The sequence below is a fragment of the Ovis canadensis genome, chromosome 8 (genome assembly GCF_042477335.2).
Source record: "Ovis canadensis isolate MfBH-ARS-UI-01 breed Bighorn chromosome 8, ARS-UI_OviCan_v2, whole genome shotgun sequence".
NCBI lineage: Eukaryota > Metazoa > Chordata > Mammalia > Artiodactyla > Bovidae > Ovis > Ovis canadensis.
The window spans coordinates 100,614,445-100,635,497 of record NC_091252.1 but is presented as its reverse complement, the minus strand read 5'-3'; the positions used below and the strand labels follow the sequence as shown (position 1 = coordinate 100,635,497).

The window sequence follows — 21,053 nt, the reverse complement described above, 5'->3', positions numbered from 1 at the left end:
GTGTACGGATGTGAGACTTGCACTGTAAAGGCTGAGCGCTGAAGAATTGATGCTTTTGAACTGTGGTATTGGAGAAGACTCTTGAGAGTCCCCTGGGCAGCAAGGAGGTCCAACCAGTCCATCTTAAAGGAAATGAGTTCTGAATATTCACTGGAAGGACTGATGCTGAAGCTCAAACTCCAACACTTTGGCCACCTCATACGAAGAACTCACTCATTTGAAAAGACCCTGATGCTTTGAAAGACTGAAGGCAGGAGAAGGGGATGACAGAGGATGAGATGGTTAGATGGCATCACCAACTCAATGGACATGAGTTTGAGTAAACTCCAGGAGTTGGTGATGATCAGGGAGGCCTGGCGAGCTGCAGTCCGCAGGGTCGCAGATTCAGACACGACTGAGCCACTGAACTGAACTTACTCAGCATATTCCTTTACTTAAACACCCCAGCTCACCCTCCTTCGCACAACAGGAAGCCAACGGAAGCTCAGAGGCCCACCTGAGGCCCTAATGGGAAAGCGAGTCTTCCAAGGCGGGCTGAGGGGACAGCAGTGACTGCCCAGGCGCCCTTGCCAGCGTCTCTGCATTCTCACCGGCCCACGAAGCTCTCAGGGCCACTCTCTGGACCTCCTGAGGCTTATGAGGCTGTGGCTCCAGTTTCCTCTAACAGCTCCTTCCAGAACCACTGCTCAAGAGGGAAAGAAAAACCTTAGGGAATAAGACTGGATCACTGAGATCAGGGAGCCAGATGCAGTTTGATTTTATTTAGAAAGGGCTTCCCAGGTGGCATTAGTGGTAAGGGATGCCCCTGCCAACGGAGGAGTTACAGAAGACCCAGCTTCAATCCCTGGGTCAGGAAGATCCCCTGGAGGAGGAAATGGCAACCCCCTCCAGTATTCTTGCCTTGGAAATCCCACAGAGGAGCCTGGTGGGGTTGCCAGAGTTGGACATGACTGAAGTGACATAGAGGCAGCAGCTGAAAGCTATTCCAATTCCTTATACTCACCTTCTGAGTTGATGAGAGGAGGAGGAAATTGTTTGAAAAGTGCTTCCTGGTCAACAAATGGCTGCTCTTAATAATACTACAAACAATCAAGACCCCTTTGCTTCTTTTAGGTCATAGTTCCTACTACTACCATGAAGCACCAGTGGAATCTAACAACCTTCTTGGTGTTATTCTGCGATTGTGATATTGTGTAATAATGTATACTTTCACAGAAGATCAAGGTTAGTGTAATCTGTAGACACCCTCAGCTCAGTCACTCAGTCATGTCTGACTCTTTGCGATCCCGTGGACTGCAGCGCCTAGGTTTCCCTGTCCATCACCAGCTCCCGGAGTCTACTCAAACTCATGTCCATTGAGTCAGTGATGCCATCCAACCATCTCATCCTCTGTCGTCCCCTTCTCCTCCTGCCTTCAATCTTTCCCAACATCAGGGTCTTTTCCAATGAGTCAGTTCTTTGCATCAGGTGGCCAAAGTATTGGAGTTTCAGCTTCAGCATCAGTCCTTCCAATGAATATTCAGGACTGATCTCCTTTAGGATGGACTGGTTGGATCTCCTTGCAATCCCAGGGACTCTTGAGAGTCTTCTCCAACACCACAGTTCAAAAGCATCAATTCTTTGGCCCTCAGCCTTCTTTATAGTGCAAGTCTCACATCCGTACATGACCACTGGAAAAATCATATCCTTGACTAGATGGACCTTTGTGGACAAATAATGTCTCTGCTTTTTAATATGCTGTCTAGCTTGGTCATAACTTTTCTTCCAAGGAGCAAATGCCTTTTAATTTCCTGGCTGCAGTCACCCTCTGCAGTGATTTTGGTGCCAAAAATAAAGTCTGTCACCGTTTGCATTGTTTCCCAGTCTGTTTGCCATTAAGTGATGGGACCGGATGCCATGATCTTAGTTTTCTGAATGTTGAGTTTTAAGACAACTTTTTCACTCTCCTCTTTCACTTTCATCAAGAGGCTCTTAAGTTCTTCACTTTCTGCCATAAGGGTGGTGTCATTTGCATATCTGAGGTTACTGATAGTTCTCCTGGCAATCTTGATTCCAACTTGTGCTTCACCCAGTCCAGCATTTCTCATGATGTACTCTGCATAGAAGTTAAATAAGCAAGGTTACAATATACACTTTTGACATACTCCTTTCCCAACTTGGAACCAGTCTGTTGTTCCATGTCCAGTTCTAACTGTTGCTTCTTGACCTGCATACAGATTTCTCAGGAGGCAGGTCAGGTGGTCTGATATTCCCATCACTTGAAGAATTTTCTACAGTTTGTTGTGATTCACACAGTCAAAGGTTTTAGCATAGTCAATAAAGCAGAGTGAGTGAAGTCGCTCAGTCGTGTCCGACTCTTTGTGACCCCGTGGACTGTAGCCCACCAGGCTCCTCTGTCCATGGGATTTTCCAGGCAAGAATACTAGAGTGGGTTGCCATTTCCTTCTCCAGGGGATCTTCCCGACCCAGGGATTGAACCCAGGTCTCCCGCATTGCAGGCAGATGCTTTATCATCTGAGCCACCAGGGAAGCCCCAGTGAAGCAGAAGTAGGTGTTTTTCTGGAACTCTCATGCTTTTTCGATGATCCAACGGATCTCTGGTTCCTCTGCCTTTTCTAGACAACCTGACAGAAAATAAATCTGATTCAATGAAATGACTGCTATTTCAATTCTCAAAGGCATTTCTTTTCTTTACTATTAATTTTGAAAAGATAACATATGTTCGTTGTACAACTTTCAAAAGGAACAAAGGCTGCACAAAGAACAGTCGCCCTCCAACCTTCACCCCCTTAACGTCCTTAGAGGCAGCCATTGCCAACATTGCTCTTGATCTTTGGAAACACAAATTTATATACTTTCTTTGTCTCTGTGCACAGATGGCCAGCATACTACACACATGATTCTGCACCTTAATTGTTTTCCTACATATCTTAAAGATCTTTCTGTTAGCACAAGTTCCTGTGTCCCACACACTAAGGCCAAACAAACAGAAACATTGGCATTTGGAGGAGAGAAAGGTTTACTGCAGGGCTAGGCAAGGAGTTAGGTGGCTTATGCCTTTAAAAAATTTTAAAAACCCTGAGCTTCCTGAAAGGTTTTGGCAAAGCACTTTGAAAAGCCACGTGAGACAGGGGAATAGCAAGGTATAGTGACCACCTGGTGCACAAGCCTCTGACTGGCTGATGGTGAGGGAATGAGGTGGTGTCACAGGGGTTACCTTCATGCAGCCTGGGGCTATATGCTCACAGAAGTTAAACCTTCCTTGCGGTGGGGTGTTTTCATATCTTTAAAGCAACTCCAGAAATGTGCATCAGATACTGTTATCTGGTAAAGCAGAGAATGGGGGAGGTGGGGAGGAAGGCCGCTTCCCATGAGGCCCCACAGAGTCCTGCGGGCTGTATTTTTATATCAGAAGGCACAGCTGCCTTACGTTTTAGGCATTCCGCAGAAAGGACGCAGGCCTATTTCTTTGACTCTCTCCCTTTGGTGGCTATGGAAATCGTTTCCCATCCTCCCATATTAAAAATAAATAAATAATAATGGTGTTTACGTTCCAGTTGATGTCTTTGCCAGAGATGCCCCAGGGCCTCTGGACCGCCGCCCCTCCCTGCTCTCTCCCCACCAAACGCCTTTTAATTGACTCATACCTCCACAGTTTGGGCCCGTGTAAAACATTCACCATAAAAACAAAGCAAAACCCAGAACAGCCGGGCGCTCCCACGTCTCCCTCTCCCGGCGGCTCGCCCCGCACGTGGCTCTGCGGCTCCGGGGTCGGTCCTAAGCTTGTGACCGGCTCTCCTGCCGGTACAGAGGGCGGCTTCTGGGGACGCCGCCTGTCCGGAGCCTGCGGCAGCTGCAAAAACCCACGAGAGGCGGGTAGCGCGCCCCTGCGGGCGGCGAGGATGGACCCGCGCGCCAGGAAGCTGTCACTTGCCGCCCGGGGCGCGCCCGCTTGGCTGCCTAGCAACCGCTAGCCAATCGCCGCCTGGCCCCGGCCGTTTTACGGCAGCGGCCCTCCCACTTCCCCTCCGCGCACCGCCTCTGAGGGGCGGGGCGGAGGTGTGAGGCCAGCGCCAGCCAATCGGCGCCGCCGTCTCGCGCTCAGCGCCCTCCAGTAGGCCGAGAGCCGGGCGGCGGCCGTAAGGCGGGGCCGAGCTGTCGTGACGCGCGCGGGCGGTAGGGTGCGGTGTCCGCGCTGTCCGCTTCGCCGGGTGTCATTGGGATCCGAGGCGCTGCGGCGAGGGCACCGCGGGCGGCTAGGTGTCCGGCACGGCCATGGCAGGAGCGCTGGTGCGGAAGGCGGCGGACTATGTCCGGAGCAAGGACTTCCGGGACTACCTCATGAGGTGACGAGTCCCCCCGGGGCAGGACCCTGGACGCGCAGAGGACTCGGGGCTCCGGAGCGGATGGCGCGCGTGACGAGGGGCGCGGGGCGGGCGGGAGCCCGGTCACTCCTGAGGTGACGAGTCCCCTGGCCGGACCCTGGACCCTCAGAGGACTCCGGGCTCCGGAGCGGATGGCGCGCGTGAAGAGGGGCGCGGGCAGCGGGCAGCGGGGCGGGCGGGAGCCCGGTCACTCCTGAGGTGACGAGTCCCCTGGCCGGACCCTGGACGCGCAGAGGGCTCCGGGCTCCGGGCTCCGGAGCGGATGGTGCGCGTGACGAGGGGCGCGGGGCGGGCGGGAGCCCGGTCACTCCTGAGGTGACGAGTCCCCTGGCCGGACCCTGGACCCTCAGAGGATTCCGGGCTCCGGAGCCAATGCCGCGCGTGACGAGGGGCGCGGGCAGCGGGGCGGGAGTCCAGTCAGCCGAGCAGGGTCCCGGGGTAGCCGGCCGGCGGCTGGGGGGCCGCGGCGCAGGGGCCTCCGGACCGTGGGGCGCAGGCGGAGCCCCGGCGCGGTCGAGCGCTGAGAGCCTGCCGGGTCCGGCGGGTGGGGCCGGGGCTCCGCCTCCAGGCACCTGCCTGGCAGGTGTGCGGCGGCCGGGCGCGGGGAGGGCGCGCCCTGGAGTCGCGCGGGGCAGCGGAGCGGCGGGGGCCAGGGCTCCTTCTCCGCCACAAGGGCACCGTGCCCGCCGGGTCGACTCGTCCTTCGCGTTTCTCAGCTTCAGGAGGTCAGGCGTGGGTGGGAGGGAGTCATATCCAACACAATTTTACAGACGAATATTCTGCCAACCAAGCGCACGCTTTTTTGCATGTTATTTTCCATTGATTCTTTCCAGGTAGAAAGAGCTTTGGCGGGATGAAAGGCCTAAAGACACTTTCTGTATTTTATTTCTATCTCTAGCCTTGAGACGCCTGCTTTGTATTTCAAAATATTTAATAAAACTTTAAAGCCGTTTTATATAGTTTATTTGGGGGCTTCCCAGGTGGCGCTAGTGGTGAAGAACCGGCTTGCCAATGCAGTAGACTGCAGAGGTTCAATCCCTGTGTGGGGAAGATCCCCTGGAGGAGGGCATGGCAACCCACTCCAGTATTCTTCCCTGGAGAATAAATTTAAATTTTAGTTTTTATTTGTGTGATTTTCTTAAACCTAGGTAAATTTAGTGCTGCAATGTTTTTCAACAGTTTAATGTAGTAAAGAGTTAATGACAGCTAAGAAATGTAACCATCCATAGGGTACAGTATGAAGGCAGCTTCATTTACCAGTAAAAAAATATATATATAATTTGTTAAAATTTTGAATCTTATTGAAAATACTGTTTACTTCTAATTTTAAAGATCAGTAGGGTAAGAAAAATAATTTTCTGCCATAAATTTGGGATCAAGAACTTCACTCTTGAGTTTTCTAAAAACAAAACAAAACTTTTTGTACTTGTATAGCACTGTGGTTAATTAAGATAGATGTTTAGTACTGTGGAGTACAGTATTTATCAGGTTAATGTCCTGGAAAGTCTGAGCAAAGTGATCATGTGAGGCTGTGTGCTTAGTCCCTGCAGTTAAGTTTCCCAATGGCTTCAGATACTACCTTAGGTTTTACTGATGTTTTCTCCTGTGTATGAGCCTTCCTAATAGTTAAGGACAACTAAGGATAAGGCTGTATGGTGTAATTAAGAATAAAGTCTTATCCATATTAGAAGTATGCTGATGATCACCTAGGAAGACTGTAGAATATATGTATTTTCAAGGAAGAGAGTTAGCCCCGCTTTTCTAAGTTTATATTTTTCCCACTAGATAGGTGTCTGAGAGCCAGACATTTCCGTTGAATGCTTTGATGTGTGGTCTAACCTATTTTCAGAGGTTAGGTTCATGTAGCTTTAATGTTTGTATAACTTCTCTAGCATCGCTTTAATTGTATTAAGCTCTGACTAAATGAGGAAGAGAATTGCAGTGTCCAGGAAAGTGCTGCGAGGTTTGGCTCTCAGCTAGGATTCCGAAGAATGACTTCAGGCCAAGGGATCCCCAGCAGTCAATCCCAGTGGACTTTAATTACCCCATCTATGAAATGGGCTTAATCATAATGTCCTGTCTCACTGGGTTGTTGAGAACATTAAACCAGGTGAGGGGTGTGAAAACAGTTGGAAACCTCAAATCACTATGTATTTCTATTATAGCTTGCTGTCTTTGGAGCAGAAACATTTTAAAAAGTTTCCTGTTATGGGAAAAGTTAAAATCATAAATGTGGATTTTTTACTGAACAGAGCTTGAGTCTATGCACCCGATACACAGCAAAGCCAATCTCCTGACCCGGCATGGTGGAGAAGGAAAGTGCCGTGTTTATTGCAGGGTCCCTGCAAACCAAGAAGGGGTGGCTCATGTTCATCCAGACTCCCAGATGACTCTCAAGAAAGGGTTCTTAAAGACACAAAACAAAAGAGCGAGAGTTGCAGGGTGTGTGGTCAGCTTGTGGACTTCTGACTGGTGGGTGGTGACATAACCAGGTGATTTGGGGAATCTTAATAACAATCTGGAACAACAGACTGATTCCAAATAGGAAAAGGAGTACGTCAAGGCTGTATATTGTCACCCTACTTATTTAACTTATATGCAGACTACATCATGAGAAACGCTGGGCTGGAAAAAACACAAGCTGGAATCAAGATTGCCAGGAGAAATCTCAATAACCTCAGATATGCAGATGACACCACCCTTATGGCAGAAAGTGAAGAGGAACTAAAAAGCCTCTTGATGAAAGTGAAAGAGGAGAGTGAAAAAGTTGACTTCAAGCTCAACATTCAGAAAACGAAGATCATGGCATCATGGGACCACCATCACTTCATGGCAAATAGATGGGGAAACAGTGGAAACAGTGTCAGACTTTATTTTTGGGGGCTCCAAAATCACTGCAGATGGTGACTGCAGCCATGAAATTAAAAGACGCTTACTCCTTGGAAGGGAAGTTATGACCAACATAGATAGCATATTCAAAAGCAGAGACGTTACTTTGCCGACTAAGGTCCGTCTAGTCAGGGCTATGGTTTTTCCTGTGGTCATGTATGGATGTGAGAGTTGAAGGAAGCTGAGCGCCGAAGAATTGATGCTTTTGAACTGTGGTGTTGGAGAAGACTCTTGAGAGTCCCTTGGACTGCAAGGAGATCCAACCAGTCCATTCTGGAGGAGATCAGCCCTGGGATTTCTTTGGAAGGAATGATGCTAAAGCTGAAACTCCAGTACTTTGGCCACCTCATGCGAAGAGTTGACTCATTAGAAAAGACTGTGATGCTGGGAGGGATTGGGGGCAGGAGGAGAAGGGGAAGACAGAGGATGAGATGGCTGGATGGCATCATTGATTTGATGGACATGAGTCTGAGTGAACTCCGGGAGTTGGTGATGGACAGGGAGGCCTGGTGTGCTGCGATTCATGGGATCGCAAAGAGTCGGACACGACTGAGCGACTAAACTATAACTGTAATGACAGTCTTCTAGTTCCAACTTCTTATGGTGGGAATGTAGTCACCACCCCCACCATGGGTGGGGTCTTTGTTCCTGCAGAACAACTCAAAGGTCTGTGTTAGACTGTGGTGTGTGTCCCTTTAGGAGTTAGCAGCAGCATTAGGACTTGGTTTGTCGCTGAACTATTGTTTACTCTTTCATTACTTTTCTTGCTTACATTTCCTTCTTTCTGTGTTTCCTCACTTTCCCCATTAGTAACTGCCTGAATCTGCCCTTGGGAACTTCAGGAAGGCCTTGGAGACTAAAGCCCTTTTCTGTAACAAGAAATGGGGGCATGGAGGGGCATTTATACCCAGAAAGGCCGTACAGGGTCATGCTCATTTTCACAAGGTGTGAAGCTGTGTATTTTGACCTGGAAATACTTTTGTGGACTGAACGGAGGAAGTGAGTGTCCTACTGTGCTTGTTTTCTCTGCTGTTCTTGGCAGCAGTGGGATCTCATGCCAGCCTGCCAAGGGATGATTGAGGACAGGTTTGAGGACTGGTATCAAAAGTCTCATCAGAAGCTCTTTTATTAGCCTTTTCCCCTAGAAAGACAGACTTCTCTCTCCAGAACTTATTAAAGGGATGTTTCCTCTGGTTGTTCTTCCAGTCTTCCTTACAGCCCCTGCTTTGCTTCTGCAAAAGCAAATGAAGCAAAAGACAATTTCATATTCTCCTCCAATCAGAAATGGGGTTCTGTGCCTGCTCCTCTCATCAGTTCTACATTCTTTGCAATCCTGGACTACTCAAGAGCTCCAGCCTTCTTCTTACAGCCTGCCAAAGGGGTATAGAGGTTTTCCAAACTAAAGCTGTTGTAGAGTTTTAAAGTCATCTTATTAGCGACAGAGTTGACATCTGCAGCAAAAATTTAAAATCATGTTTCACATAGATTATAAACTCCTGTCAGTTATATTTTCTGAATAAGATTGAAATGCCTTTCTTACTGAAGTGAATTTTCAAGTGTATTTTAAAATGTTGATTTTTTGTTGTTGTTGTTGTTGAGAATTCTGAGTTGAAAGAGCAGGCTCTAACCAAAGGCAGTGTGTGGATTTTGTTTGGATCTGGTATGGATGAAAACAGCTCTAAAAGGCATTACTCGGACAACTGGGACATTAAAATAGGGTCTCAGTATTAAAATATTAAGTAATTAGCAATAGTTTTTGTTGTGAATGCTGGCAGTATTATTGCACCTAGTATTGAATTTGAATGATAGGTTTGAATCCGAGCCCTTTTGCTTTCCAGCTGTGTCAGTTCAGCCTTGGACAAATTTCTTGGTTTTTGTGCTTTGGTAGTTGTTTGATGACACACCATAGTGCTGTGTATACTTACCGAAAGAAATGTTCTATTAACTTGTATTTTTATGAATATTCCGTGCTTAGTCCCTGAATTCCTGGTACTCTCCTTTTGGTACCTTTCAGCTTTCCTTTCCCTGATTTCTTCTTCTTACCTTAATGAAAATCTTGAATCAAGAACTTTCTGGATCTCTATTCTGTTATCTTTCTAAAGAAGAATAAATTATGTCCTCACATACCTTATCAGTGGAAAGCAAAAGAAGATAGCTTTTTGGGGGGGGAGGGGGGTCCTCTCCTCTTATTCTCCCTCCTGAATTAAGAAAAATAAATTAGAAGGAGCAGCTAAGCTTGGAGATAGGATGTGTGTTTTGTGGTCTGTCAAAGTCTGTGCATGTTTATACTAGAGATTGATTCCCCTTCCTAGAGGAGTGAATGGATGTTTATGTGCACATATGTGCAAAGGAGGTCTTCTTAAGTAAGCCTAGATCATGAGTGTTAGAAAATCAGTTTATCAGTCAGCATGCTCTTATAAACTCCAGGTAAGTTGGGTGTTTGCAGTGAGTATTCTCCAGTTAATAAGGTTTTCTATTCTGTTAATTTTAACTTCTAAGCTTCCAGGAGAGCTTTAAGAATTTATAGTTAATACCCAAGGGAGAAGTGGCAGGGGAAAACAGAACTCTTTCCAAATAGAATAGAATGTTAGAGCTGAATGGTCCTCAGACATCAGATGGTCCAGCTCTTCCCTAGCCATATGGGAAAACTAAGATCCAAACCACGCAGAAAAGTTGAGACGTCGAGACCCTCTGGATGCCAAAGTTGTGAAGCCAAAACAGGAATGTGTATTTAAGATTTGAAGGGAAGTAGTTACGCACAAAAATGGTTTCGAAAAGAAGGTGCCAGTGCTTTCTTTGCACCCCCTTTTCCTGTGTATGTCTCCCTTCTCTGCCACAAGCTTCCATACCCTGCCCTTGGCTTTGCTTCCCTGTCATGTAAATGACCTTCAAACACTTTCTGAGGCTGAGTGTAGAAGCAGAACTGGCCACAAGAGTTTCTTTTCTGCCTTCCAGTTTAGTTTTGACCAGTTGAATAACACACATTATGATTTGTAAAAACACCCTGATTTTAACTTGAAGTAGAAAATCAGGTAAAAGTTGGTGAGAATAAATGAAATGGTGGTCACCATTTTCAGCCTCTAAGAGAATTGCAGTCTAGAATATCTCAGAATCTTACTTTACTCTCAGGAGCGATATAGACAGACTATGCTAGGATCCTTTTAGTACTGTATAAGGAGAAGACTCTTGAGAGTCCCTTGGACTGCAAGGAGATCCAACCAGTCCATTCTGAAGGAGATCAACCCTGGGATTTCTTTGGAAGGACTGATGCTAAAGCTGAAACTCCAGTACTTTGGCCACCTCATGCGAAGAGTTGACTCATTGGAAAAGACTCTGATGCTGGGAGGGATTGGGGCCAAGAGGAGAAGGGGACAACAGAGGATGAGATGGCTGGATGGCATCACTGACTTGATGGGCGTGAGTCTGAGTGAGCTCCGGGAGTTGGTGATGGACAGGGAGGCCTGGTAGGGGTCGCAAAGAGTCGGACACGTCTGAGAGACTGAACTGAACTGAAAGCAAATTATAAATTACCTAAATTACCCAGAGTACTTGCAGAGAAAGCCAACAATTACTGTCAGTAATTTTAGGAAAAAGAAACAAATTGTCAGTGCCCAGGAGACTTGTTGAAAATAAAAATGGGTGTGGAAGAGACCTGGGACCAGACAAGCAGTATTCAAATACAGGAGGAAAAGAAGATAATGTTTATTCAGGGTGGTCCTGGTCCTCCTCCTCTCTCACCTCCATCATCATTCGGCTTTTTTTTTTTTTTTTTAATTGTTTATTTGGCTGTGCGAGATCTTTAGTTGGGTCAGGTGGAATCTTTAGTTGGGGCAGGTGGGATCTTAGTTGGGGCAGGTGGGGTTTTGTTCCCTGACCAGGGATCAACCCTGGGGCTCCCTGCATTGGCAGTACAGTCTTAGCCCCTGGACCACCAGGGAGGTCCCTCCATCAACATTCTTACCTGGTTTCTCCTTCACGAAAATTCAAGGTCAAGTGAACCAAGAAAACCTGTATCCATTTTGAGTTTTTTTTGTTTTGTTTTGAGGTTTTTTAACCTTCACTGAAGTACAGGCAGCGTCCCAAGTGGAGAGAGGGTGTTCTCCACACAGTTTTACATTTCTGTCCCCAGGCGCAGTTTGTGTGGCTTTTAGGTTTATCTTTCTTTAGAATAGCTATTCATACTGGGAAACTTTTCTAGTTTGGCCCTGCACCAATGTCCTTTTTAGATTTTTTGACTGATAGTTGATTCACGTTGTGGACAACTCTGACGCAGAATTAAGAGATGTTGAGTTGTGGATTTTTGTATTTCCCAAGGATGTTTAGAACAGTTTTATTCTCAAGGTCGTTTTATAATCATTAAACCACTATTAAAGTGATGTGATCAACATTATTTTTGTGATCAGTTTCACGTAGGACTTTTGTACTGAGCAGGGAATGGTGGCAGAAATTAATTCCTCCTTCACATTCTGCCCTAAGGTCACCTGTTGTAAAATAGGGTAGAGTTTGAACTATTGTACAATCCAGGGAGAGAGTTCTGAATTGAAAACTAAATTATCAAGTTGACATTTTGGATTTTAAGAACTACATCTTGGAATATTTCTGAAATAATTTGTAGGAAAAAAAACAGTCAGCCATTGGTCATTGATCGGTGAATAAAAGGCTTCTACCAGACGCTGAACAGAGGAGAGCAACCCCCAGAGGTGACTGCAGTCTGTAAACTGCCAGACCCTGCCCTAACCAGCTCAGGACATTGCCCCCCAGTAAAGCCCTGTGCTCAGCTAAGACCTGCTTGTTCCACAGTGGAAATGTCATCTGTTAGAACAGCTCACATAACTGTGAAAGATGGGCTCTTTCTAGGCTGGTCATAGTTCATAATGGAAGCTACTTGAAGTGTATAATTAGCACCTTTGGCAAGTACTTTCATGCTGAAAATTAGAACTTCCTAGAGCCCTAACTCGAAACAACTAGAGGAGGGACCTCCCTGGTGATTCAGTGGTTGGGACTCCGCTTCCAGGGCAGGGGGCATGGCGTGGATTTCGTTCCTGGATGGGGGAGTCGCGTGACGTGCCCAGGAACAAAAGGACAAGATGAGTTATTCGGACGTGACTGTGTGTATAGAGATTTTTATCGTTTTATTCCAGTGATTCTTTCAGTGAAAGTGAAGTCGCTCAGTTGTGTCCGACTCTTTGCGACCCCATGGACTGTAGCCTACCAGGCCCCTCTGTCCATGGGATTTTCTAAGCAATAGTACTGGAGTGCATTGCCATTTCCTTCTCCAGGGGGTCTTCCCGACCCAGGGATTGAACCCGGGTCTCCAGCATTGTAGACAGATGCTTTACCGTCTGAGCCACCAGGGAAGTAAGCTGTACTTTAATAAGAGTTTGCCTTAACAGAACTGTTCAGCTATATCCTGGAAAGAAGAACTAGCCTTTCAGCAATAAAAGTAACTCGACATATTTCTGAATGGCATTAGTTTTAACATTCAGGAAAACAATTAACATTGAAAGTTTTTTCTCTTCATTCAGCAAACATTGTTTGAATGCCTTGTGAATGCTGGTTGTCATTTGGACCAGAGTTTCAGTCATGAACAGAATATAGAATTACACACCTATTTTTAGGGGCTTATGTTCTGGTGATAGCCTGTTAGTAAGAGTGGAAAGTTCGTTGTGGATAGAATTCTGCAGCATTGTGCGTGTGTCCAACTAGTTGTATTCAAATAAATGCTCCCTTGAAACCCGTGCTGTCCAGTCTGAGAACCCCCAGCCCCAAGCTCGTGGAGGGTGGCCAGTCCAGGCTGAGGTGCCCAGGGAGTGTTGGTGCCCACTGGATCTCAGAGACTTAGAGCCAAAAAAGAATGCAAAATGCCTCATTGTGAGGTTGTTCTTGATTCCATGTCCAAATTAAAATATTTGAAACGTTGGAATAAATAAGGTTAACTCCTGTTTTTCGTTTTTGTTAACATAGCTTCTAGAAATCTTTAACTTCCTTATGTGGCTCCTGTGTGTGACTTGCATCGTATTCCTATTGGATAGCCTGGCTTTAAGGATTAAGTTTATTTTTGATAAAATTAAGGTTTACTTTCATTAGGTAAAGGTTGTTATTAGAAATATCACTAACTCATCTTTTTTAAAAATGTGCTGCTTGTGTTGTAGTTTTGTTACTGAGACGTGGATACGTGTGCCATTAAAGAAATTGAAATGTCTCTAAGCATCTGATCTTTTTTTTTTTTTTCCTTCCCTATGTCTTTCCTGTCTGAATCTCGGCGGCTCCTCACGAAATAGTACGGTAAGAGCCTATCTCTCCTTCGCGCAAGGCTTCTGCAGACTTTGTGCCATAGCAGAGTTATGGACAGGAAATAGCACATCCTGCCTCCGTCCTGCAGGCCTCGGGCCGGGGGCGCCTCCAGTGGCCCCTGGGTCCTCGAGGTCCCCTCTGGACTCGGGCTTCCCTGGAGGACCAGCGCCTGCCCTGCACCTGTCTGCGGCACAGGCCAGATGCTTCCAGAGCAGGGAAGTGACGACTGGCACCTCACGCTAGATAGAAAGGATGTTTTCTGCTGTTAGATGATTTCGTAACTAGTTTTGAAATTATATTTTCCCTTTATGTTCTTTTTAAGAAATGTATCTTAAGTATCTCTCAGTGCTTATAACCACAAGTGTATATATAGCCCTTGACTTGCAGAACCCTGTGTCATATAACCCTACACTCAGGCCAGTGAAACGCTGAGCACTGTCATGTGACCGGAAGTCCCCACCCTGCCTCGGGTTTCAGATTCACGCCAAGGCCTCCACTGTCTGGCCACAGCTGTGATGCAGACACCGGGTATGGCCGAGCCCTGCAGGGAGCCGTGTGAAGTACAGATGCAGAGGTCGCTGAGCAGAGCAGAGTGACGGGAAACAGTTAGACAGCAAGTGATGGGAGTAGACTGACGTGGTAAAGAAAAAGGCGGAGGAGAAGATGATGTGGGATAAAGTGAGGGGCCACAGGGAAGGACAGGTCCCTCCCTGAAGTAAGCAGGTGAGGAGGGGGAGACATTGTGTCACTGAGGGTCTGGAGGGTGAGGAAGAAGGGAAGTGGCCAGCCCTCATCTAGACACCAGAACTAGGAAAGGTTCAGCTGTGTGTGTCTCAGACAGAATCCAGTCTGAAAGCAGGACTAATTAGCCACCCCAGCACCTCAGAGGTTCTGTGCACCAGCTGTGCCTAGGTTACAGGGTCCGTAACTCAGACGTGGACGCCACAGTTCTCAGCATGCTGACACAGGACAGCTCTGATGCTGGATAGCTTCTCAGGGCACAGCCTTGTGCTTGCGTCAAGCATATCGTGCAAACATTTCAGAGTATTAGATCATGACAAAGGGAATTCTCATCTTTTTTTTTTTTTTGGCATTTCCCTTCTTTCTTTTTCTTAGGAGGTTTTGAATTTTAGTGAATCTTGGTCAGTATTTAAAAATGCAGATCTAGAAATGTATTCTGCAGTCTAAATTGATCTTAAATGCTCTGATAGGCAGAAATAAAACACTGCTTAGTGTTCTGATAACCAAAAAGGGTCTTTAGCCAATGATGTGTGGTTTCCTTCGTATTTCACTTTTATTCTTTTCGGCTGTGCCGCGTAGCTTGTGGGAATCTTAGTTCCCCAGCCCGGGATCAGACCTGGGCCTCCGAAGTGAGAGACTGAGGCCTAACCACTGGCGCCAGGGATTCCCTCCCTCGTACTTTCAAGTATTATTTGCAAATTGTGCATGAATAAGACAAGTTTTAATTTAATAGGGAAAGCCCCTGGGCTTATTTCAGCCTCAGAAATTAAATAAGTTGGCTGTCACTGCTGTTCAACATGGACAACTAGGTTTTGGTGGGCTGTGATGGCTGTGGTTGCCGGTAAGAAACAGTTGGTCCATTTTCTAAATATAGCTTGCTACTATTATTTTAAAAGTATTTTTCAATCTTTATTTCATACTATCTGAGGTTCCAAGTATAGATTTTTTGCTTCTCTGATCTGAATATGATAATATGAACTGAAAGCAGTTTCTTCCCTTTCTAAGTTATTTTCTTCAGAAAAAGTATCCAACTTAGGGTCTGTATTTTAAGAGATACTGACACATATCTTAATGAAAACTTGAAAAAAGAAGTTCTGATAGATTTAAACATTGCAGAGAACAGTTCTAACAAGGTTTAAGTTAAGTTGTGGCAAGATTGAATTATGCAAGAAGTTGATCTCATTTGAAAATTCTCTAAATGAGATGGTCAGAGATTACTTACCTGTCATCTGGAAGTTAGCAGGGACCTTGGTAAAGTGCCTGCTCCCTTCAGTTTGGGGTCTCACCTGTGAGAACTGCTGATTCATAGGCCAGCACTTGCACAGCCCAGCGCCTGCCTGCCTGGTAACCTTCCAGGGGTTAACCGCACAGTCCGCGTTACCATCTAAGGTAGAGGAAGCTGCAGCTGTTCATGGCTCCATCTTCACCTCTCGTCTTCTTTCTCTCCTCATTTTTTACAGCACTTTTGGGGCCCAGTAGCCAACTGGGGTCTTCCCATTGCCGCCATCAATGACATGAAGAAGTCCCCAGAGATCATCAGTGGGCGGATGACATTTGGTAAGGACGCAGGTGTGGACGATTGGGAGGGATTAGGTGTGATTATAGCAGGATACAGCTCCTGCGCACGTTCCAAGTCTGTCACCCCAGATACTGCAGTCACGGTAGAAAGTACCGCAGAGAGCCTGCTGGCATTGAGGGACCTTACCTCACACAGTAGGGAGCAGCTGGGCTGCTGTGTTTAGAAGTATTTGTTAGGGTTCTGTCTGCCTTTCAGAGTTAGTGCCCCCAGTTAAAGAGTGTGTCCTCTTGAGCTTTATTCAGAAAAGTATCTTTAAGTTTACTTGAAACTCTTAAAACATGTTGAGGGGATTAAATAGCAGGTCTTTCAGGTGACAGACTATAAACAACTGTAGGGGACAGAAAAGGAGCTCAGAACTGATGTCCGTGCACTGACTTTAATAAGTAAGAGTACCCAGCAACGGGGCAAACCATCTCATGAGTTTCCCGTCTGCGGAAGCATGTAAAGGCCGTAGCAGAAGGCAGTCGGCCCAGCAGCCCTTGCTCCTGGCGGCTGTCAGTCACTGTCTGTCTTGCGTGTCCTGACAGCCCTCTGCTGTTACTCCCTCACGTTCATGAGATTCGCCTACAAGGTGCAGCCTCGGAACTGGCTCCTGTTTGCCTGCCACGCCACCAACGAAGTCGCACAGCTCATCCAGGGAGGACGGCTGATCCGGCACGAGTGAGCAGACCCCTCCCACCCTTTGTGTTTTGAGGAGCTGGGCGGAGTAGAGCAGAGATCACTAGGGGTGGGTGTGGACAGAAGTGCATCCCAGCTGGGGAGACTTGATTCAGAGCAAAACTATGCCAGGAATTTGAAACAGTGATTGGGTGGTTAATACACAGTGAAAAGTCACTGATTAAAACAGGAACATTGGCATGAAGTAGGCGATCACTGTTTCTGTCAAATCCTGACTGGAAATAAGTGTTATTTCCAGTCAAGCTCTCCATGACCTTTCTTAAAGGCCTCCTGACCTTTAAGGCTGGTGGAGAAGTTGTTTCCTCATGGGGTTTTGCCGTGTGCTTCTTCCCAGGATGTCTAAAAAGGCATCAGCGTAACAATGGGAGATGAAGAACCGGCCTTTGAAGGGACTGCATCGCCAGCTGCTGTTGCCGAGTCACGGATTCCACCATCATGAATAGTCTTGCTGAGGAAAATACGCAGAATGCTGTTTTTACTAACCAGACTATTTTTCTAGACATAGCAGAGTCCGTAAACCAACTCTCTGCTGCCTTATGAGTACTGAATATTTTCCTTCTCTTCAGAAAGAGTAGCACAAATATGCAATCAATTTAATAATTCTCAATGAAGGTTTTATCTGCAGTAATATGTGTATTATCTATAAGAATATACTTAGTGAAAAGCTGAAGAGAACAAAATTTGTAACCGTTAGCATTTAAGTACTCAGAAGTCATATCCTTAATGACCATGACCCGGCTGACAGCTGGCCACATACCGGAAAGCACATTGCCAGTGTTTGAAAAGCTATTTGTACTTCTGTGCAGTGTGTATATTGAAATGCTGTAAATTAATGGCAATAAATGATTTAAATATTTGTCAAAAGAGTATGATTAAATACCTTGCTGTGTTTGTTAAGAAACTGAAGAACTGTATCCCAGAAAGGACACTTATAGGTGAAAACTGAGCTCCCTGAAAGTGGGCGAGCCAGCCGGGGGCAGTGACAGGCCGGGGCCTGTTTCCGGAGGGCACCCCCAGTCCCTGCTGCTCATAGCGCCCTCTGCCTTGTGGGCAGGCAATGGAAAGTGGGTGCCCCTGGGCCTGCACCTGGACCCTGCCGAGGTGTCCTGGGCACACCCGTGCTGTTGCCATGGAAGCCGTGGGGACTGCAGGCCCCCGGCACGCATTGACACCGCATGGCCAGCGCCGTGCGGGGCACCAGGAGGGGAGGCTGACCCCGGGCAGGCGCAGGCTCGGACGGCGGGGGTGGGGCGACCTTGAGGAGCCTGTCCTGATGCCTCGGGTCAGCACGCAGCACGGCTGGGGTTTCTAACACTCCCCTGCAGAGGGGGGTGGGTTTGCTGTGCTCTGGCGGTAATGGACAAGGGAGGCAGATGGACAGAGGAGTCCGCAGGTTCTGTGTCCCCTCTTCTCAGCCAGCCTGTTCCCGCTGAACCAGAGGCAAGGAGGCAGGGGGCCTGTGTGACTGGGGCCTCCTGCCTCGAGGCTGCATCCACCACCGAGGGGAGCCTGGGGACAAGCCCTTCCCCCGCCATCAGGTTCATGCCTCCACTGCTGCCTGCCTGCAGGGGAGGGTGGTTGAAAGGAACTTTGGATCAGAGCCTGGATGGGCTTAATTAAACAGCGCCTTCTGCTGGACCAGTTGCACAAGTAACAACTTGTTAGCAACGCAAACCACCCAGCTGCACAGAAAGGAGCCTCGCGGCCTGTCCGGTCTGAAGCCACCACTGTTAGCCTGCGGTTTGGGATCCTCCCCTCCCCCTTGCACCTTGGAGAACCCGTCCTACCCGTCTCTAGTGCCAGCGAGGAGCCCGTGTAGCTCCAGGTGTCAGTTGGGAGACTGATACCATCTGCCAGCTCTCTCTCACACCTGGGCACCTGGTGAGGAAATGCAGACAGGCCGGCAGGGCCACTTCTGCCCTGAGTGGATGTGGACGAGCAGGGTGTGTGCTGGGCGCAGGGCTCGGGGAAGGGACCCATGGGCCCCGTGAGGTGCACAGCCCACATCAGAGGGGGCGCTGAGGGGCCCCGGGGGCCAGCTTCCCACGGGGTCTCAGGCGGCCCTCAGCTCCCCGTTCTCTGTGCAGAGTCCCGGCGGGGACACATGCCAGGACCCCAGAGGGACGACGAGAAGAGGTGTGGGTGCAGCGTTGCTGGCTGGAATCCAACTCCTAGCTCCCTTCAGCATCAGCACCAACAGGACAGCCGTGGCCCAGAACCAGACTTATTCTCTTAAAGGTTCTCGGTTCCTTTAAAATGACCGGTGAATCATTAGAAGGACACTTAGAACAAGCGGGCTTTCTGTTTGTAAGTGAAAATCTCATCAAAGAGACTGGCCAAATGGTATTAAAACTTCATTATCCCAGCGGGCTAGACGGAACCCTCCTGGGAGCACGGACTCCGGGCCCTCCAGCTCTGTGCTCCTCCTGTGAACCTACCAAGCCTTGTCTTGGGGCGACATGAGAAGTGAGTTTTCACAGAACGTGGTGGCTATTTGACCTGCCCTCCGGGCGCAGTGCCTGCTCCCTGCAGGGTGCCCGCAGGGCATCTCGCCTGGGTATTGGCTGGAGTGTCAATAGAGAACGCCAAGCCAACATAAATACGTAAATATGTTAGCCATATATATACGGTCACTAACACGGTAATAACATCGGCAATAACAACTGAAACAGGAAAACAGGGCTCGGTTTGGTGCGAATGTGATTATTCTAAAAGCCCAACGGAGCAGGACCCGATGGCCTTCCAGGATGAACCCCTCCCCCAGGTCCTTCGCTGAGCCCCCCTCTCAAGCCCCCGGATGACGTCTCTGGTGCTCATTCCTGAGCTGTCTCACGGATGCTAAACCCCCTCCAAAAGGAAGAGGTCAACTACTAGATCAAGAGCACAGGTCCCCAGACATATCGGTGCCTGAGGGTTGATCACGTGAACACCTGACCCCTCCCTGTGACCTCACCATCAACCAATCAGAGAACGGATCACACTCCCTGGGACTCCCCGCCCCCATCTGGCCTGTAAACACGCTTTACTGAAACCCACAGGAAGCGGGGCTATTTGGAGCGCCAGCTGTCCAGACTCCTTGCCCATCACCTGCAGTAACGCTGCCCATTCCTTCCCCACAGCCCAGCGTCAGTGGGCTGGCTTTACTGTGCAGGCAAGGAGACGCAAGTTTGGGTTGGTAGTGGTCGCTCAGTCATGTCCGACTCTTTGCGACCCCATGGTCTGTAGCCCACCAAGCTCCTCTGGACATGGGCCACAGTGAAGAACAGGATAAATACTCAATCTTTCCTTTTCTGCTCGATTTTTCGAGTATAATGGGCTCAGTAGCCATTTCAGTTGTAACAGGTTACTTATTTTTTCTGGTGTTTCCCCTTTTGAGCGGAGCCGCATCAGGAACCGTCATAGGTTGAATGTTTTCGTCAGTGACGATCACTGTTTTCGGTTCAACGGTCATCACTTTGGCCTCTGGGAGCCCCTGTCCGAGTCTCTCTGCTTTGATCGCACTAAGCCCAACACGAGCCCCCCCGAATGCTCAGCCCCACTGTGAAGGCCCCCCTCCTTGCGTGGGGAGTGTGTCAGCAACCCATACGCCAGCCCAGCTCCCTCCTGCTGCCGGAGGCGCAGGGTGTCTTGGCCAGTTCAGCCCACAGCACTCAAAAGGACTTTGAAAAAAGGCCATACGCTCACACTGATATTTCCCTGTCAATTCTTGTTGAGTTCAGTTCAGTCACTCAGTCATGTCTGACTCTTTGCGACCCCATGGACCACAGCACGCCAGGCCTCCCTGTCCATCACCAACTCCCGGAGTTCACTCCATCTCATCCTCTGTCGTCCCCTTCTCCTCTCACCTTCAATCTTTCCCAGCATCAGGGTCTTTTCCAATGAGTCAGCTCTTCGCATCAGGTGGCCAAAGTATTGGAGTTTCAGCTGCAGCATCAGTCCTTCCAATGAATATTCAGGACTGATCTCTTTCAGAATGGACTGGTTGGATCTCCTACCAGTCCAAGGGACTCTCAAGAGTATTCTCCAACACCACAGTTCAAAAGCATCAATTCTTTGGTGCTCAGCTTTCTTCACAGTCTAACTCTCACATCCATACATGACCGCAGGAAAAACCATAGCCTAAACTAGATGGATATTTGTTGGCAAAGTAATGCCTCTGCTTTTCAATATACTGTCTAGGTTGGTCATAACTTTTCTTCCAAGGAATAAGCATTTTTAAATTTCATGGCTATAGTCACCATCTGCAGTGATTTTGGAGCCTGAAAAAATGAAGTCAGCCACTGTTTCAACTGTTTCCCCATCTATTTGCCATGAAGTGATGGGACTGGATGCCATGATCTTCGTTTTCTGAACGTTGAGCTTTAAGCCAACTTTTCACTCTCCTCTTTCACTTTCATCAAGAGGCTCTTCTGCTCTTCTTCGCTTTCTCCCATAAGGGTGGTGTCATCTGCATATCTGAGGTTATTGATATTTCTCCCAGATATCTT

General features: G+C 47.9%; 1 protein-coding gene and 1 long non-coding RNA gene across 5 annotated transcripts; one reads left to right on the top strand and one right to left on the bottom strand.

Annotated features, from left to right (window-relative positions):
• Nucleotides 1–740: 740 nt before the first annotated feature.
• LOC138445405 (uncharacterized) lies at nt 741–3,946 on the bottom strand. The gene is made up of 2 exons (XR_011258855.1): nt 3,648–3,946; nt 741–2,624 (listed from the first exon to the last, which is right to left on the bottom strand). It is a non-coding gene; the product is annotated as an uncharacterized lncRNA (long non-coding RNA).
• A 104-nt stretch (nt 3,947–4,050) lies between these two features.
• Nucleotides 4,051–17,430, top strand: MPC1 (mitochondrial pyruvate carrier 1). Of its 4 annotated transcripts, XM_069599346.1 has the most exons (5): nt 4,192–4,346; nt 5,820–5,823; nt 15,770–15,866; nt 16,416–16,548; nt 16,901–17,430. In XM_069599346.1, the coding sequence occupies exons 1-5, from the start codon at nt 4,276–4,278 to the stop codon at nt 16,923–16,925; spliced, it is 330 nt and encodes a 109-aa protein (XP_069455447.1). In that variant the 5' UTR covers nt 4,192–4,275; the 3' UTR covers nt 16,926–17,430. The 4 variants fall into 4 exon arrangements, with proteins under 4 accessions (XP_069455444.1, XP_069455447.1, XP_069455445.1 ...); XM_069599343.1 differs by lacking the exon at nt 5,820–5,823 and having other exon boundaries at nt 4,051–4,346; XM_069599344.1 differs by lacking the exons at nt 4,192–4,346; nt 5,820–5,823 and adding an exon at nt 9,069–13,559.
• Nucleotides 17,431–21,053: the final 3,623 nt, after the last annotated feature.

What these genes read in the sequence shown, in the direction of transcription:
- MPC1 (XM_069599346.1), top strand. Translation starts at nt 4,276, where the DNA reads ATGGCAGGAGCGCTGGTGCGGAAGGCGGCGGACTATGTCCGGAGCAAG. An exon ending in CAGTGGGCGGATGACATTTG is followed by an intron (nt 15,867 to 16,415) that starts GTAAGGACGCAG and finishes GTGTCCTGACAG; the next exon opens with CCCTCTGCTGTTACTCCCTC. An exon ending in GGACGGCTGATCCGGCACGA is followed by an intron (nt 16,549 to 16,900) that starts GTGAGCAGACCC and finishes GCTTCTTCCCAG; the next exon opens with GATGTCTAAAAAGGCATCAG.